Source organism: Clarias gariepinus, chromosome 6, assembly GCF_024256425.1.
Source record: "Clarias gariepinus isolate MV-2021 ecotype Netherlands chromosome 6, CGAR_prim_01v2, whole genome shotgun sequence".
Taxonomy (NCBI): Eukaryota; Metazoa; Chordata; class Actinopteri; order Siluriformes; family Clariidae; genus Clarias; species Clarias gariepinus.
In genome coordinates this window covers 23635979-23655141 of record NC_071105.1, presented here as the reverse complement: position 1 = coordinate 23655141, position 19163 = coordinate 23635979, and the positions used below count along the sequence as shown (strand labels likewise).

The 19163-nt window shown below is 36.2% G+C and overlaps 2 protein-coding genes across 2 annotated transcripts in view; both read right to left on the bottom strand.

Moving 5' to 3' along the window:
• The window catches only part of LOC128526425 (uncharacterized), a 44220-nt gene extending 40050 nt beyond the window's left edge, over nucleotides 1-4170 (bottom strand). Inside the window, exons 1-2 of the mRNA XM_053498252.1 lie at nucleotides 3321-4170; nucleotides 3064-3231 (exon numbers count right to left, since the gene is read on the bottom strand). Of these exons, the coding sequence (XP_053354227.1) occupies nucleotides 3064-3231; nucleotides 3321-3965 (813 nt within the window). The 5' untranslated portion in view covers nucleotides 3966-4170. The remainder of the gene's footprint in view (nucleotides 1-3063; nucleotides 3232-3320) is intronic.
• A 13-nt stretch (nucleotides 4171-4183) lies between these two features.
• On the bottom strand, nucleotides 4184-8068 carry LOC128526424 (uncharacterized). The gene is made up of 2 exons (XM_053498251.1): nucleotides 8019-8068; nucleotides 4184-6889 (listed from the first exon to the last, which is right to left on the bottom strand). The coding sequence occupies exon 2, from the start codon at nucleotides 6872-6874 to the stop codon at nucleotides 4184-4186; it is 2691 nt and encodes an 896-aa protein (XP_053354226.1). The 5' UTR covers nucleotides 6875-6889; nucleotides 8019-8068.
• Nucleotides 8069-19163: the final 11095 nt, after the last annotated feature.

Sequence of the window (19163 nt, the reverse complement as noted above, 5' to 3'; positions counted from 1 at the left end):
TCACCGCCAGTGGATTCTCCACTCCTCAGGACACACCTACTTAAGCTGGCACAATCCCCAGATGCCTGGAAATGGGTAGAAGAATAAAGAACAGATGGAAAGAATTAGCGTAGTTGCCATTTCAGGATAGATGTACTGGAGTATGAGGTTATGGGATGAGTTTCATGTTTGTCAGATTAAAGAGATGCGTCTTGAGTATACTTTCAAACTAGGAAACTGTGTCCTGAACATTGTCTGGAAGGCTATTTTAAAGCTCTGGAGGTAAATATGAAAATGCCCTACCCCCTTTTGTAGATTTTGAAATTCTGGGAACTAGCAGGAGTCCGGAGTTTTGTGATCTTGGATCGTGAACGTGGTGGATTGTAGCGTATCAGAAGACTGGTAGATATGTAGGAGCTAAACCATTTAAAGCCTTGTACATAAGTAGTATTATTTTAGTTTTAATTCTAAACTGAGCAGGTAGCCAGTGCAGGGATGATAGTAATGCATTAAAATAGTCCAGTCTGGAGGTGATGAATGTATGAACTAGCTTTTCTGCATCTGATACAGATAAGATGCTCCTAAGCCTGGCAATATATTTTTAAGATGGAAAAAGGCTGTTTTTGTGATATTGGAGATATGATTTTTAAAGGACCAGTTACTGTATAATATTACGCCCAGGTCTTTTACTGTTGAGCTGGTAGTAACAGTACATCCTTCTAAACGCAAGCTGAATTGTGAAAGCTGTTGTGTACTGTTTTGGGCCAATAAGTAATATCTGTCTTACCTGAATTTAGTAAAAGAAAGTTATTGGTCATCCAATCTTTTAATCCTGGACACACTCAGTTAGTCTAGACAGCTTAGGTATTTTGTCAGGTTTAGTTGAGATATATAATTGAGTATCATCAGCATAACAATGGAAACTAATCCCATATCTTCTTATGATGTTACTCAAGGAAAGCATGTACAGTATATTGAGAACAGCAGAGGTCCTAAAACTGACCCTTGTGGGATCCCATATCTGGATATATATATATATATATATATCTGGCATTACACCAGACGGTTCTCCATTTAGATCTACAAATGGTATCGATCAGACAGGTATAATCTAAAGCATTTTAATGCCTGTCCCTGAATATCTATGTGATTTTGTATTCGATCTATAAGAATATTATGACCTATAGTGTCGAATGCAGCACTAAGATTAAGTAAGACTAGTATTCAAAAGCAGCCTTAGTCCAAAGCTAAAAACAAGTCATTTGCAATCTTAACTAGTGCAGTTTCTGTACTACACTGTAATCCTGAATAAGTTGACAAAACTTAAAAAATTTGAGGTAATCAGTTACGTCAAATTTTTTAAGTTATAAAATTTCCAATTTTAAGTAAGCAGAAACATCTAGTTTTGAGTTTGTTGTACTCATGCAAAATAATTTCTTCTAACTTAAAATACCCAAGTTACCCTGCTTATACATTATGATAGCAATGAACTTAATTTTTTTAATTTCTCCTAACTTTTAATACTAAGTCACCCAGCTTATACATTTTGATAGCATTTTTTTTTCCATTTTGAGTTTCATTAATGAAATTAACCAAATTCTAAATCTGTAAACACTACAAATATATGAAAATGCATCTGCAATTTCAAGCAAACACACAATACCATTTTTGACATTTATTTTTTAACAAAAACTGTCCAAAAGGTAATACAAACATGGATGTTTACAGTAAACATGCATACATACAAATTTCTTAAATCCTTTAAAACAGTTTGACAGTAACAGATTTGCAATAAACACTATTTTAAAATGAATAAAGTATGCCCAGAATGCTAATACAAAAAAAAGAATAACAATACCGTCTTTCTACGGTGTTCTATTTGATATAACAAATTAACATGGCACCTGTAAAGTAACCCTTTAAAAGGGTGAAAAGGCTTAGGAAAAAAAACAACACATTCAGGAACAAGTAATGCACAAAACTCAGCATGACTTATAACAAAACAAAAATATTTTTTTAAGAATTATTTTGTAAAATATTTTTTAACAGAATTTTACATTTACAAGAGCTTCAGGAAAAATAAACTTAATTTGACAAAATTAAATATCCTAATAAATAAAAACACATTAAGATAAATAAAACTTTGTCTTGAGGCATTCATAAAAAGACAAAACAACAACAAAAAAAATACATTCTTGTAAGTGACTCCTGTATAGTTTAAACTACACTTAGAGGAGGGAAAAAATCAGTCTGGGACAGTAACTATCAAATCGTAATATATATGAATTCAGTGTGGATAGTTTACCGATTAAAGGTACTGACATGTTTTTAAGTTACTGCCCCAATGCCGGCATTCATTAAAAAAAAAAAAGAAAAAAAAGCTCTACATCAAGTCATTCTTTAATGTTTGCACGCTAGGAGACAGTTTTCCATCATCCATGCCAAGTAAAACTTTTTGCACAAATTCAAAAGTTTTGGCAAGTCCTTTAGGATATTTTAAGTGAAGAGCATAAATGAATCCAAACAAGACAAGAAAGGCCTCTGGAAGTTGGCTATGGGTGGTGACCACTTCATTCTCCAGAAGAACTGAGACTCTCACTGGATCGTAATGGATTGGAGCAGCAGCATTTTCATGAACAACTGTAAGAAGGGCCACTGGTGCATCCTCAGTCAATACCTCAGGGTTATCAACCTAAAAAATATAATTCAGGGACATGTTATATTTATGTTAGGACATTACCAATATGACTGAGCCAATATTACATGATTAATCAACTAGTGGTAATTACAAATATGTTAGTAAGTAAAGGTTACCCCTCAAAATTCATCTTTGCAATAGAACATGCATAAATTTGAAAACAATGAATGAAGGCTTACCAGGGTGGTCCTAAAAAATCCTAAGTCTTTGTCACGCAGCAAAACCGGAAGACCTCTGATAACAGTAGTCCGTCGTGAATTTACATCATGCAGTTCCTGCAAAGATGAAAAACAAGAAGAAAAAAAATGACAACATCTAAATATCTGAAATAAAGAAAAATCTAATTATATTTTAAAGAATACTTTAACATATGATGCCAACCATACCTGCTCATCATGAACTTTCAAAAGATTAGCCAGGGTATCTGCTGTCTTGCCCGTCTTGGATGCTTTTTGCCTTAAAATGGTCATCAACCGAGGTAGGAGGTAGTCCAGTTGTGCATAGAATTTGTTGGGCAAATTCTCATTTTTAACACGTTGGTACTCTGCAAACAGCTAAATCACACAAAAGAAAATTTTATAAAACAAACCCACATCAGAAAATATATAATAATCACTAGAAAACAATTTTTTTTTTTTTTTACCTCAGATGTCATACGCAGTGCAGGCCAGAGATTCAGAAACTCATTCACAGATGGGCTTCCGCTAACAATGTTCTGTCGTCGCAGAGCAAACGTTTTCTCCATGTTCTTGTGGATGAGACTAGTATTTTTTTCTGTCTTCTGGACTTCAACAGCAATTTCCTGTCTAACTGTTTCAAGAGATGTCTCATCCTCACCTTGAGGAAAGTTTGGCAAATAATTAACCTCAGAACGTCTTGGTTTCTTGATTTTAGAATGTGATGGTTCATTCTCAGGATGGCCTTGGCTTCTTTTCCCAGCATTAACAGCTACCTCAAGACATCCAATTTTCCTCATTTTGTTTCTCAAGTTGCCCATCTTGAACTTTAAACTGGTTTTCCACCCATTCCAACCAGTGTCAGAGCCTTGCTCTTTCAAACAAGGATGCTTTGTGACCAGGGCCTCTGCTACTTTTCCTATCTGTTTGTCATCTGGGTATGCCTTAAAATCATACATAGTTGAGCCAAGTTTCTCCAAAATGTCATGCTTTTGGTCTCTTGTCAACTTTACACCCTTTCCGCTCTTCTCAAATTCATCATTTCCTTGTCTAAGTCTTAGCTCAACATCATAGGAAAACTGTGGAATTGGAAAATCACCACGAGGCCACATCTTAGAACGTTCAGAATTCGACACATCTGATAGAATTTCAGTAGATGTAGTGGAGCCCTCTGATTCCACTGGCAGGATATGGACCACTGCCTTTTGAGGCAACTCATTTATATCATCCAAGGAAGTCAGCTGATTATTAAAATCAGGGTCCTCATATTGTAAACTGAACTCAAGGTCCAGCTGAAGTTGGTCTTTTAAAATTTGAATAAGGGCACCTTTTACATGCCTCCATTGTTTGTAACTGGTAAGAACCTTTTTATAGTCAGCAATAACCATCCTTCAATTCTGTATGCACACAAAGTCACAGTGTCATTTAGTCGAGAGTGTAAATAGAAGGACTGACTGGGCCCTGATACAGGAGGACACAGTTCGTAGCAACGAAGATGTTCCATATACCAACAGTCATAGTCAGTACAGAAGAAAGAAACCTTATTATTTACCAAGTAGATCTGCAATATTTTTGCAAACTTTGGCAATCCTCCACTTTCTCCCACTGATACAAACATGCCATTGGCATACTCCATACCATCAACTGTGACCTTCAAAGTGCTAAAAACTGAATCACTGTCTGTCTGCTTTTTGATGCACATCTGAGCAATGTCTGGTAGGGATGACACTGAAATGGAGTTAACAGCACTTGTTTGAATTTTAGGTCTGAAGAAAGAGCCAGAACTAAGATGATATGCAATCATGTATTGGTGTCTGACTGCCATAGTCTTGAGAATGTTTTTAAAATTCTGAGCATCATGCACTACTCTTTTAAAGAAGCGATGCTTCCCCTCAAACCGCATTGTCCAAAGATGAACCAAGGGTCCAAAGCACTTAATAAGATCAGCATAATGCTCTACGTAATGGTGTTTGGGTCGTAGTCTGCATTCAGGAAATACTTCTTTCAGTGTTTGTCTATGATCGTCAATTTTGCATCGCAGATAATCTAACATTTCCTCTGTGAACAACGGACACATTGCCAATTCAACCAAATCCTTTAGCTCCATTAGCACTGCCCATGGACCACTTGTCTCAGGAACTGCATTTCCTATAAGTAAAGGAAGCAATCTCAGTAAGGTGGCGTTTTCATGCCCATTGCCTCCTATGGTACCTTTAGACATGAATGTTTTTGGTAAGGGCTTAGGTTTATCTACCTTATCTGAGAACTGATAAGGGAATGACATTATCTTTTGATTCAACCATTCTAGTGTAAAGTGTTTTAGTTGAATCATCTCTTTAATGCACAGACATAACTCAGTTGGTACAATACCCTCCAATAGATCGTGAAGTATGTCTGGCGGGAAACCAGTAATTGGATGGAAATGTGTTAGTGACTGACGGAGAACACAGTTTCTCTTCACTCCATAGAGACTGTCAACTGAGTCATTGTGCATTACACTTTGAACATGAAGATCATGCTCGGTTTTAGTTCTTTGGACAAATGTCCCATCACTGACCGCACTAACCTGCACTTCCTCAGAGGTAGCCAAACAAAATCTGCAAATATTTCCTGCTCTGAAGGACTCAACAAAGCCTGCTAATCTGTGAGCAGCCAAATTGTCTGCTGAAACACAAAATACTGTTCCTTTGATGTTATGACCGACTGAGTCAATAAACACACCATCTGATTCAAGAGTTTGGAGATCATGCAACAGTGGTGCTAGTATAGTAGGGTATCCATATGTCTGGATGTCTGTCACTTTACAAAGCACAGCTAACTGAATGGAATGTAGTGCTGAGCGATACTTAGGGTGTAAATTGGCTAGAGTCCAATACACAGCACACAACTTGTGAATTTTGCGAGCTGTCCCTAAAGGATTGGCGATTTCTAAATCATCGACATATAGCTGCAACGATAGTCTTAGTTCTTCAACAGACAGCAACTCATTTTCACGGTAATAAGTTCCATCAACGTAAGATTTATAACAACCAACCTCAGACTTTTCTGCAGTGATCTTGGTGAGGATGTCAGAATTTCGAAACAGCGATTGAATCATTGATAGGACTGGAACATATGTACTAAAATTTCCAGACTGCTGCAAGTCATATTGCAATGGCATTACAACTGGATAGTTTTGCTCAATGAATGTCTTTCTGCGTTTAAAAGAAGACAATTCTGCACCTTCAGAGGTCACACTGAACAGAACATTGCAATCCATGACAGCACTGACCAGTTCATCCATTGTAACTGCACTGATATTGCAGCCATGTTTCTGCAAAACATCACTAACCGTTTTCCTGATCAATGGCTGTGATAATACATATATATCACTGAGGTCTTCAATGATTTCATTCGTAGCCATGTTAGAAATATGAAGAATCGCCTGCATCTTTAAAAATAAAGAGGCAACATTATGTTTTAGCTGGTTTCTGAATGCATTAACATCATCTATGTCCTCTATGTCTCCATTATCATCATTTGTGTTACTTTCAGGTTCCTCTGAAACATCACATGTATCAGAAGTAAAAAAGAGAGGCTGGGTATCTGAATAGCCAACACCCTCTTGTAAATCGGACAGACAACCACCATGGTGTACCCTACTTTTGTGTGCGTTGAAAGAAGAATAGACATTGGTGCTGTAATTGCAACTTTTATATGGGCAAACAACAGTCTCATGACTTTTTAAATGGGCTCTGAGGTGATTAAACAGAGCATCTTCAGAAATGGATTGTTCTAGTGTACACAGACTGCATTTAAATGAAATGTTTGTCTGACTTTGACATGTACCAGTATCTACTACATGGTTTCTATGAAAGTGAGTTTTGAGTGCACTGTGTGTTGGAAATGTGCAGGGACAATCAGGATAGACACATGGCAGTGGATTTACTTTAGAGCAGATGCTGTGCTTTACTCTGTAGTGTCTGAGGAGGTGGACTCTGGAACGATAGACGTTTATACACAATTTGCACTTCCAGTCCATTATTTCACTTGAAATCTATAATAGAAAAAAAAAACACATGTGAATGAAGATAGTATTAGTATGCAGTATTTAACAAGTTTTTTTCCCCCTGAAGTATATAAAATATTTATATACACTGACAAAGGATTATATTTGATTTGATACAAATAGTATTAGCATGCAGTATGTTCAAAAATAGTTATGCTGTAAATAACAAAATATTATACACAGACAAAATATTCTATTTAGATTAGACAATAATAAGTCTAATTTAAAAAGTGCCCTGGCACCGTCACTGTAAAATCAAATATAAAATAATCGTACATTTAATTTCTACAGACAACCTCACTGACACGATTACAATACAATTTTTTTTTTATCTTATTGGCCAGCAAGCTTCTGTGCAGGTTGACAGTTAGTTCATGATTCAAACCCTTCCTCTAGCCGAATTTATATATAAAAAATAAATTGCTGATTTCAAAACACTGCAGAACATGTATGCCTTTAACGTTATCTATTAGAAACATATATATTAACACGTTGCAAATGCATGATATTTAACGTTAACCTCCTAAAGTGGAGCTAAATGCGTTTTCTGCCATGCGACGTATAAGTTATATCTAACGTTAATGTTAAACGCAGTCTGATGACGAATAACGTTACTGACTTACATCATATTTAATGGTTGCTGAGAATGTGATTCGGATTAAACATTAACTACTTACTGAACAGCGTGTAACGAGTCCGATCCGCCATTGAAATTAATAATTTTGCAATATAACGTTATAAATAATATTACACCTTTCACCTGAGAAGCCGCACAAACGAAGTATTTCAAACTAAAAACACATTCTGTGGATAACGCAGTTTAAAAAAAAATAAGTGCGGCATAAATGTTTTAATTTCAATTTTGCCTGAATTCACAAACATTGTGCTGGTCAGTAACAGCTCCCAACCCTGAACTAACGTTAAAAGTTTATCTTACTGACCAACAAGCTAAGGTTACAACGCGGGCTGAGGAGGAGCTTCCTCGCGTCAAGATTTAAACAGGGCTAAACGCGTAGTCTGTAATGCAACACATCTAAACGCATTCTGACCAACTCTACATGTTTTTTTTAATGTAACTTTGATTATATGAATTCGTATATTTGGATATTTTACTTACTGTAGTGTGAAGCGAGGCGAATCCGCCATCTCAAAATTAACGAACGAGGCATAAGCGCGGGCAAGACAGTTTACGTGAACCTGGATGACGTCATACGCAAAATCACAAAGCTGAAAGATTATGAGTTAATAAAACTTTAAAGAGACAATTTTGCCTGAATTAAACCAACAAAATTTTTCAGCTTACTTAAAAGGTTTAATTTTTACAAACTTATAAATAAGAAAAAGTGCTAAATACTCATAAAGGTTAATTAATACAAACGAATTGTAATCATTTAAGTTAATACAACTCAGTTCAATTAATTAGTTACAGCATTAGGGTTTACAGTGTATGATGGGGCCTGAAACCTGACTGAAATTCTTTGAGGATGTTGTTTTCCTGCAAGAATGTGCATATTCGAGCTGATACTACCTTTTATAATATTTTTTATATAAACGGAAGGTTTGAAATCGGTCTGTAATTTATTTAAATTTAAATTAGATTTTTTTTAAAGAGGCTTAATAACTGCCAACTTGAAAGGTTAAGGGATGTGACCTAGATATGTGTAATTAAGAATTAATAATGTTTAGATGCAGCTCTCCAACCGTATGTCTCACTTCTTTGGTTCTGGTTAAGATTGGGTCTAATAAGCACGTTGTTGATTTAGGCGAGGTAATAAGATTATACAGCTCTTCCTGCTCTATACCTGTAAAGCACTGAAAATCTAAATGTACTGTAAAGCTTTAGACTGAACTGGATCATGAGATGCTATTGGAGGTTGAACCGCTGTTATTTTTTTCCTGATAATATCGATTTTTTTCATTGAAGGAGTCCATAAAGTTTTCACTTCTAAACTGTGATGGGATACTCTCTGCAGGCATCATAGGTTTTGTTAGACGAGCCACTGTACTAAATAAGAACCTGGGATTGATTTGTATTCTTGCTATCAGTTGGCTCAGATGCTTAGCCCTAGCAGCTTTTAGAGCCTGTCTATAGCTGCACATACTGTCTTTATAAGCAATTCTAAAAACTTTTAATTTAGTTTTTTCGCCATTTTTGCTTAAGGTAACGGGTTGCTCTCTTTAGGGCGCGAGCATAAATATTGTACAATGGTGCAAGTGTTTTATTTCTGATTTTTTTTTATCTGATGGAAGCAACAGTGTCTAATGTACTGGTAAAAATAGTGCCCATGCTGTTAGCCACTTTATCTAGAGCATCTGCATTTGGGGTTCTAATAAAAAATTGGGACAGATCTGGCAGATTACTTCCAACTATTTAGTAGTTGGATTCATATTTCTACCAAATCGATAACGTGGGGAGACAGCTAATCTGTTCTACAGAGTATATACTTAGAGGTGATGATTTGTGATATCATTACTTTGAAGTAAAATCTCTATATAAGAGACATCTATACCATGGGATAAAATTAAATCTAGCGTATGATTAAAGTGGCGAGTTGCTCCATGTTTTATATTTTGTTTAACCCCGAAGAAATTTAGTAAATCCATAAATGCGAGTGCTAAAGCGTCGTTAGCATCATCTACATTAATGTTAATGTCTCCTACTATCAACACTTTGTCAGAGTTGATAAATAGGTCTAATAGCGGTCTAATATGGCCCCGGGGTCTGTACACAGGGGCCATTGTAAAATATAACAAGGGTTTATTATTTATCTTACTGAGTGCAACATTTATGTTAAGCACTTAAAATAAGTTAAACCCGGGGTTTTGTTTTCTGAGTAATAGTGAGTACATCATTGTAGATAGTTGCGACACCACCACCACGATCAGTTAGACAGGGCACGTGCTTATAGAAATATCCTGACAGAGTAGACTCATTTAGACCAATATATTCATTTGTTCTAAGCAAGGTTTCAGTGAGATAGAGTGCGTCAAGGCAATAATCTGAGATTATTTAATTACCAATAAGTGCTTTAAGCACAAGGGATCTGATGTTGAGAAGTCCAAACTTTGGAGGTAGATATCGATTACTTATTTGGCCTTTTTCTGTTTTTTTTTTGGTTAAATGATTGTTTCGGGCAAATTTAACGAATTTATACTTTTTTCTTACTATTCGGGGAACAGACAGTTTCTATAGGACAGGCTTTGTGTGCCCGTCTATCAGTATGGTGAGTTGTAATGTGGCTAATATGATTGGAATCTAAGGTATGACTTACCGCCAGTCAGATGGTTCGTAGTGTCCTGAAGATGTTGTCAAAGAGGACTGCTGCTCCAGCTCTGCTAGGGTGCAGGCCATCGGTGTAGTAGATCCTAGGACGCTCACAGAAAACATTTTAGTTATCAAACTCTGTTGTTGACACCAAGATTGTAACCATTCATTAAAAGCAAATAATCTACTGAACCTCTCGATTCCCCGCTGGAATGTGGGGAGCAGTCCAGATACTATGATCCTTGTTGTGGGTGATGTGCTGCGGACCTTCTCAACCAGGCTCCTGAAGTCCTTCTTTAGAAGCTTTGTCTGCCTCAGCCTAGTGTCGTTCGTGCTAGCATGAAGGTTCTTCCTTAGGGCCGCAGACACCTGTGCAGCGACATCAAGAACACGAGCACCAGGTAAACAGCGAGTGTGCACCTTACCGTTAGCCGTGGTAGCATGGACGTGCTGGACGATTGAGTCTCCGATGATCAGCGCGTCGTGTACCGTCTCGCGAAGAGGTTTAGGGTTGAGATCTTAAAGATGGTTGGCAGCGGTGGGGGGGAGGTCCTCACCCAGGGCTTGGCGCACGTCTTCCGCTGCTGCTGTATCCAGGCTTTGTGGTATGAAAGAAGGGGTGAAAGAAACCTAGGCGGGGTAATTTGGACCTGGGCAGAGAGACACACGGGGTTGAGGTTGTCGGAGAATTTAACTTCTCTGCGGCCTCCAGCTCCAAATCCACCGAGTGCAGCTCCAATGTATCCTCATCTGCACTCAGAGGCAGATAAGCAACCGACATGGTATTTAAAAACGGAAATAATCGGTGTAAAAAATCGTAGGCATTCTTGTGATAGCCGGGCTAACGGGCTAGCGATGCTAATGAGATAGCCAGCTAAAAGCAGTGTGCTGTAAAACAATTAAAACTTAACGATATAACAGGGTTTCGAGGAAATATATTATAAAATACTATAAAACACTTTTGCTGTTATATGTTTACTCTTTGTAAGAGGACGAAAAAGTTAGAAAATTTGTCGGTCTGGCGGAACTCGTAAAAAAGCAGCGTCTCAGTATGTGACATAAAGCAATAAATTTATTATTAAAATATTTATACAAGTTTTTCTTTTTACTGTAATGTGAATACTTTTTTTGGGGCTGACACTGTATTTATAGGTACTAGTCAAAAAGTTTGAAAGTGTGAAGTTTCTTTCTACGTTCTAGAATACAGAATTCTTTCAAAACTATGAAATAACACATATGGCATTAGCTAATTTAGTAACAACAAAAACAACAACAGTCAGTTGTCAATATAACACAAGAAGTTTGCCTGTTGTGGAATAGTTCTTGCAAGAACAGTATTGTCAAGTGCATAAAGACCATCCCAGGAAAGGAAGACCAAAACTTCCCTCTGCTGCAAAGTTGTTTATTTATGGTTACCAATCAAAAGTTCTAACTCCAAGGTCTTTCCTGGTTTATTTTCTTTCTTGCTTCATTGTAACACAATGCTGAAGGCATCCAAAATATGCAATTACCTCTTTTGAAAAGTTGATATTGAGATGTATGTGCTGTAAATCTGTGATTATTTAAGGCTGATAACATCTACATGAACTTTTCCTCTGCATCAAAAGTTTTGGTCTTGATTTCAGGGGATGTCTTCATGACAGCCAGTTTCATCATGGCGCTTGATGATTTTTGCGAGAGGCACTTAACAATACTGTTCTTGCAAGAACTGTTCCACAACAACTGATTGTTTTTTTTTCCTAAACTGACATTTTGTGAGTAATAGTTTATATGTAGTATTATAAATTACCTGTGGTTCATTCAAAAGCATTTTATAATTGATGATTGATGGTACTAAGATAAGATCAATCAGATTCTAGGAGTACATGTTAGATCAATCAGGTATCTGATCAATCAGGTTCCTTCCTTGTGCAGTCCCCTACTTAACCAATAAGGTTAATTGACTATTATATTGACACCCCCACCCCTTCCTCTGTCCAAACAGTAGGTAAAATTAAACAAATGGCTTTTAATGATTTTTAAGTAGATTGCTAAAAATGCACAGATGCTTCAAGCAAACATACCATAAGACAATGCACATTTGCATTATTAGTTACTAAAAAAAAAGTAAGATATTACTATTACTGCATTATTATACATAAAAGTAAAGTCCAATAGTACTAGTTAATACTAAACATTATATGTATGTATGTATGTATATATATATATATATATATATATATATATATATATATATATACACTATATACAGTATGGGGCATGAGTTTTCTATAATATAAACACCCAAGGAGCATAGTTTCCATGTTTTAAGATGCAATTTTCTGTCAACTGTTCTGACATGCATATTTGTCACTGTGCAGCAGTAAAAATACATCATAAAGTGGGCGTAATTGTGGACCTAGTCACATAACTTCACCTTTGAACTTTCCTCACTTTTTGACAAAAGTTGAGCGAGTTGAGTTAAAATTTCACTTGCCACAACCAAGCTTGACAACTGCCAGACCTGTTGAAATTGGTAAAATAGAACCTGTCTAATGAAGTGAAGCACACTAAAAGATCTAACAAAGCAACACAATCTAAAGAAATTCAAGAAACAATGTAATTGACATGCGTTGACATGTTTTGGGACTCTAGCCAACCATGGTGAGAGCCATTATCCACAAACTTGAACAGTGGTTGATCTTCCTAGGAGTGTCCAGCCTACCAAAATTACTCCAAAAGAACAATGATGACCCATCCATGATCTCATAAAGGAGCCAAGAACAACATCTAAAGAACTGAAGGCATTACTTTCTTCAGTTAAGGTCATTGTTCATAATTCGACAATAAGAAAGAGAGTGGGCAAAATGGCATCCATGGGTTCCAAATGGAACGCCACAGCTGACCAAAAAAACACAAAGGCTAATCTTACATTTGCCAAAAATATCGAAATTATACCAAGATGATTGGGGAAATATTTTATGGACTGAAGGTGTGTGTCCGGTTACATCTGATGTAAAACTAACAGTGTTTCATAAAAAGAACATAATACAGACAGTTAGTCAAATGAACATTAGCTTTAGAACATGGAAGACTTTCCATAACTTATTGAACCATGAATTCTGTATTCTACAAGAAATCGTGAATGGAAATCAGTTGTGACCCCAAACTCAAGTGTAATTGGGTTATGCAGCAGGACAATGATCTGAAACACACAAGCAAACCCTCCTCTGAATGGCTTAAGAAAAACTAAATTAAGATCTTGGAGTAAAAGTATAGACAATTTAAAATAAGATGACCTTGAACAGACAATTCATGCTTGAAAAGCCTCCTAAATTAAAACAATTCTGCAAAGAAAAGTTGGCCAAAAATCCTCCACAGCGATGTGAAATTCCTCTACAATTTATTATGTGAATAATCAAATAAAAGATATTTTCAAATGTGTGACAAATATCCAACAAAAAAATGGCACATGCTTTTTTGAAGATTTAAGATGGCTGTATCATTAGAATTAACATTGGAAGACCTTTTCAGATGATACAAATAAATTGTTGATCGACATTGTTAAAAATTAAAGGGTTCTAACAGCCAGTGCTGTGTTGGTTGGCAATATGTCTTGATAATTGTATTTATATACAGATATTGTATATATTATTTAAAGAATTGCTGACCATGTTAGCTAAATGACTTAATTTTTAGTGAAATTTTAAGCTTGAAAAATGAGCTAAGATTCCACAGCCCAGAGACAAGTGTGTGGGATCTGTTCCCCAGGTAACCATCTATCACTTTGCTGCAATAACCAATTAACAAATTGGTAATTACATTTCCTTTGATTATAAATGATTAATCCAGTGCATGGTGTGTGGTTGCCTGCAGAGCAAGCTTGTTATTACTTATATATTTTATGTAAATTATTTGTGGACGGGGGCATTTAAAGACTTTATGCATTGAGGGGACTGCCCTCCCCAAATAAAGAATTGATGGTAATTGGTGGGGCTAGTCTGTCTGATGTCTTATGCCAACCCTGAGGTAGTAGCTGTATACCACATTACATAAAATCTTGAGGAATTACATTTTATAAAGCGTTTGCAATTTTTCGCTGTGTCCATTTAACTACATAGTTATTGCCGCAGTTAACAATGCCCCACGCCATAAGCACCCCATTTGCTTTCCAATAAGATGGTTTCAACGCTGTATAATCCCGCCAGAAGGAGCACTGACTGCTTTAATTAACTGCAGTGTCCAGGCAGCCTTATACAGTATGTTCATATATGGGCGGTTCTTACATTATCAACATAGTTACATAAATAGATTATATGATAACAAATAATAATAATAATAACAAACCGATAAAATAAAACAGATTTTTTAAATCACTCAATACACAACCCATGATGCTAATGCTATTTAAAATAAATAAATTAATTAATAAATAAAACTAGTTATTGCAATATTTTTCAAGACATCCTTAATAATCCTTAAAGACACGGTAACATCTGTAATTTACTTATACTGATAGTTGTAGGTACGGAATACACAGGCTATGAATTTTACATTACAATGTATTTTATCTAGTTCTGTTTGATACACTGGTAGATAATATTTTGCTGCTAAATAAAGCTCAAAAAGTAACTTCTGCTTGGGTTTGTTTTTATTATATTTTGATGATGTTTTCGCTATTGTGTTTTTTTTTTTGCTGATATTCAAAACTTGGCAAAACAAATCGAGTTACACCACATAATATCTGGAACAAATATCTGCCCATTTGGATCAGTATTTCTTTAGTCATTTAACCATACATAACGTTCCAACATCAAAAATCTGATAGGGCGTTAATCATTTATCACAATGGTGAATAGATGCGGCAGCAGAGACAGATCCCCATAAACATTCACACTTGAAAACAATACTAAAACAACAAAATGTTCCAGAGGGTTACCGCCTGTTATCGCAGGACAGGAATCACCTACAATCTACTACTGTAGTTTTATGGATTTTCCACAATTTTATGTGCTATTTGTGTGTGTGTGTGTGTGTGTGTGTATAAGAGAGAAAGGGCGCATGCGCGAGAGAGGGGACTTATATTGTGATTTATACAAGTTACTAAAGCCTGGCTTACAGATTTCCAAACTGCTCCAGGTAGGCTGTCTGGTCGTTGTCAGAGATCAGGCCCACCATGACAGTGTCGTCAGCAAACTTAATGATTGTGGTGGGGTCCGTAGTGGCTATGCAGTCATAGGTGTACAATGAGTACAGCAGGGGGCTTAGAACGCAACCCTGTGGGGCTCCAGGGCTGAGAGTGAGTGGGGCTGAGACATGTCTGCCCATCCTTACTGCCTGTGATCTGCCAGTTAGGAAGTTGGAAATCCACTGACACAGTGATGAGCTGAGTCCGAGGTGCTCCAGCTTGGTGGTGAGTGTGGAGGGAATTATGTTATTAAATGCAGAGCTGTAGTCGATGAAGACCATTTTAACACAATTCTCTTTCCAAGTGAGTGATGTGTGGAGGAGATGAGAGATTGCATTGTCTGTGGAACAGCACGGGCGGTATGCAATCTGTAGTGGAGATCTCAGAGCGTTGCAGATGGTTTTATCCACCCACGGCTTCTGGTTGGGAAACGTTCTATTAGTCTTTTTCTTCACGGTATAATCTGCTAGTTTCCCGATGAAACCCACAAACGCTTCTGTAAACACGCTGATGTCATCATCAGAGCTGTTTCGGAACATGTCCCAGTCTGCTGGTGGGGCAGGTGATGTGCTGATAAAAGTTCGGTGCTGTGCGTCGGGGTTGGCACTATTAAAGTCCCCCGCCACAATGAGCGCAGCGTCCCGGTGTTGTGTCTTACAGTATAAGCATATTTAACTACTTCAGTAGTGAATGAGAAATTTGGTCAGTCTGGCTTTTAAATAACGTTCTTATTTGATATAATTTTATTATTTAATTAATTATCTTATTATAAACGATTCTTATTCTCTATATTCTTGTCGAGTATAGTCCTTTATGTCTACATTTTTTCACACGCGTTTATCATCCTTTTGATCAAAACGCTGCCTTTTGTTAAGGCTGCGGGTTTATACACTCCAGTGAATGAATTTTAGATAAATTTGAAAGCATCTTTTTAGGATCCAACACACTTTGTGTGTATGTGTGTGTGTGTGTGTGTGTGTGTGTAAACTATACTATATATAAAATATACTATATTAACTATATTTTTTTTGTACATAATATTTTCTTTATATACTTTTACTACGTTGAAGTACCATTTACTGTAAAGCTATTTATTCATTTATCTTTTATTTGCTTACTTACTTACTAACTAGCGAATGCTTTTTTAGGGCTCTAAAACTACAGCAGTATAAATGATAATGGAATTGTCAAATTGGCTTGCTCACCAGGGACAAACTGAGCATTTTGATTCATACACATTCACATTTCATACAAACTTAAATAATTCTTTTGATTGTGTAAGGCTGCTTTGCGGCAATGACAATTGCTAAAAGCGCTATACAAATAAAATTGAATTGAATATCGCAGCACGTGTGAGTTGACGCCCTTGACTAACCATTAAAATGTTGGATTTGAATTAAAATGCCACTTATAAATATATATATGTGTTTAATTAAATTCTTAAATCATCGTTTTTACCCATGGGTTTACTGCATAAACACCAGAACAAAAGGGTCTGAGGACAAAATGGAGAAGTTTCTTTTTTCTTTTTTTTTTTGGTTTGTGTTTAATCATGCAGCACTTTTAGTATTCATAGCAAAAGCAACCCAACAGTGTGATTAAAGTACCCGAAATAACACAGAATTTTGACCCAGCATAAACAACCCAACAATGTGTTTACAGAAACCCAGCATTTTTTTATTTTTTTTAGTGTACTACTACAGTACTAACGAATGGAGAAAGCGCAGTCAAAGCCCGGGGATTCTGCGTGCTGTCATGTTGTATTCAGCGAGTAGCACATATTTTTGTGTTTTTTTTTATTTCATGCCTGTTGTTTTATCGATAAATCTGCTAATATCTGCTCACGCATTTATCAGCCTTTTGATCAAAAAGCCGCACACACAACTCACTTTCACTTTGCACAAGACAGTGTTTATTGGTTAGTGTATATTTAAAGCGCATAAACACAATAAAACAATATTGTTTTAGGCTAACATATCATACATTTTTGTAGTCTTTTTGCACACGCGCGGGTGCGTTACAATAATATTAAGAATAATAATAACAATAATAAATTCGGAGCACTACTAATAATAATAATTATAATACTGAATGGAGCAGTTAAAGAAGATACTGAAAGCGCAGGTAAAGAAGTACCATCATCGAAGAAGAGAAGAAAATTAAGAATAAATACATATCAGTTTTTACAGTTTGAGCTTGACACGTTTATGAGCTTTGTCGCTTGCTGTCAATGGGTGCCTAAGAAAGAGGACACATTTTCAGCTTTAGTAGACACACAATACTTCAGACTAAAGCACGACTGCCCCTTACAGGTAATAAAGGGCATTTCCACAGCTTGCCGTGCGAAGCCGCGGCAAGTCGTGGGATCCCTTTTCTCGAAACATGCGTTTTTAATGGCGACATCTGTAATTTATATTTAACAATATACTTCATAATATATTGAATTTGATTCAATATATACTTTTTTAAATAATATGCTTATGCAATATACTTATGGCTCATTTGCTTATGCATGAAACATAAGAGGAACATGGGAAATATTATAGTTTTATTGAACAAAATTTTTTTTTTAATTTATCAAAAATTTAGAAATTATCAAAAATTTAGAATTTATCAAAAATCCTTAATTAACAGCATACAGTGATGAGCCACAACAAACACCACCTGAGACCAGTCAGTGTCCATACTGACCTTTGTCCACCACAACAATAAAACCAGCAGGTTAATAATATTAAAAATATTACAGTTTACTATTACCACTAATTTGTAAATCAAGCCCATGCAATAAACTTAAAAAGTGCAAACTACAATATACAGTTTTTATTGTGTAATAAATTTTCAATTTACACAATATAACAGACACCAGCAAAATCTGGCAAATCAAGACACTAAATGATACAAAATCTGACAAAGATATTTAGTGTCACACTGCTCAACTTAAAGTATGATTTATACAGGAGTCAATACGATTGTGACAATCTTCTAGTGAAAAGAATCAGTCAAAAAGGAGATGAAAATTGTTTTTTTTCAATATGTAAGGGGTACAGGAACAGGGCTGGGAAAATTCTTTCATCAGCTACATCAATCTTCTCTTGTGGTGAGTAAGCTTTCCTCTCCCCATCTTGTCCTACGCAATTACCCTGCCCCCCTTCTTTTCACACACACGTGTACACACAACGGAAACATTGGTTTATGGGAAAAATGAACAAGAAATCCCTCTAATGACACTCAATTGAGCAAACCACAAAGGAATTACTGCTGTAAAGTAAAAAAATTAAACAAATAAGCCTGCACTTTACCTTTGAAGAGAATTGCGAGAAAGCAGTGTTTCTGTGTAAAGCAGAGATAAAGAGTGTGTGTCTCTGTGAATGCGAAAGTAGGAGGGGTCTGTGTGTGGCACGGTGTCCAATGATGCGCGCGCGCACACACAGACACACACGAGGCAAAGAGCAGGCTAAGCCTTGAGCAGAAAGACAAAATGGATTTAAAATCTTTCTAATGAGATTGCTTCTGCTTTACACGAGCGCTGTCAAAACAAGAAGCGCATGCATAATACATGATACTCGGTACTCGTGAACTAAGACTTGTTCATTTCCCAAGTCAAAATGTATTTAAAATCTTTGCTTGTCTTGCGGAACGCTTGCAAACCGCGTTACTCGCAATCTGAGGTTTCACTGTGTACAGAAATCACTGAACACAAATATTATCTTGTTGCTTTAATTCTTGATAAAAAATATTATGTATATTGTATTTTAGTTTTTATTTTAGTTCTATTGGTAATGTCATTTTTACAGAATGTAAAGTAAGTGTAAAGTTTTTCTAAAGTTACG

Bases quoted from the DNA above. Each gene is read 5' to 3' on its own strand.
- LOC128526424 (XM_053498251.1), bottom strand. From the start codon at position 6,874: ATGGACTGGAAGTGCAAATTGTGTATAAACGTCTATCGTTCCAGAGTC.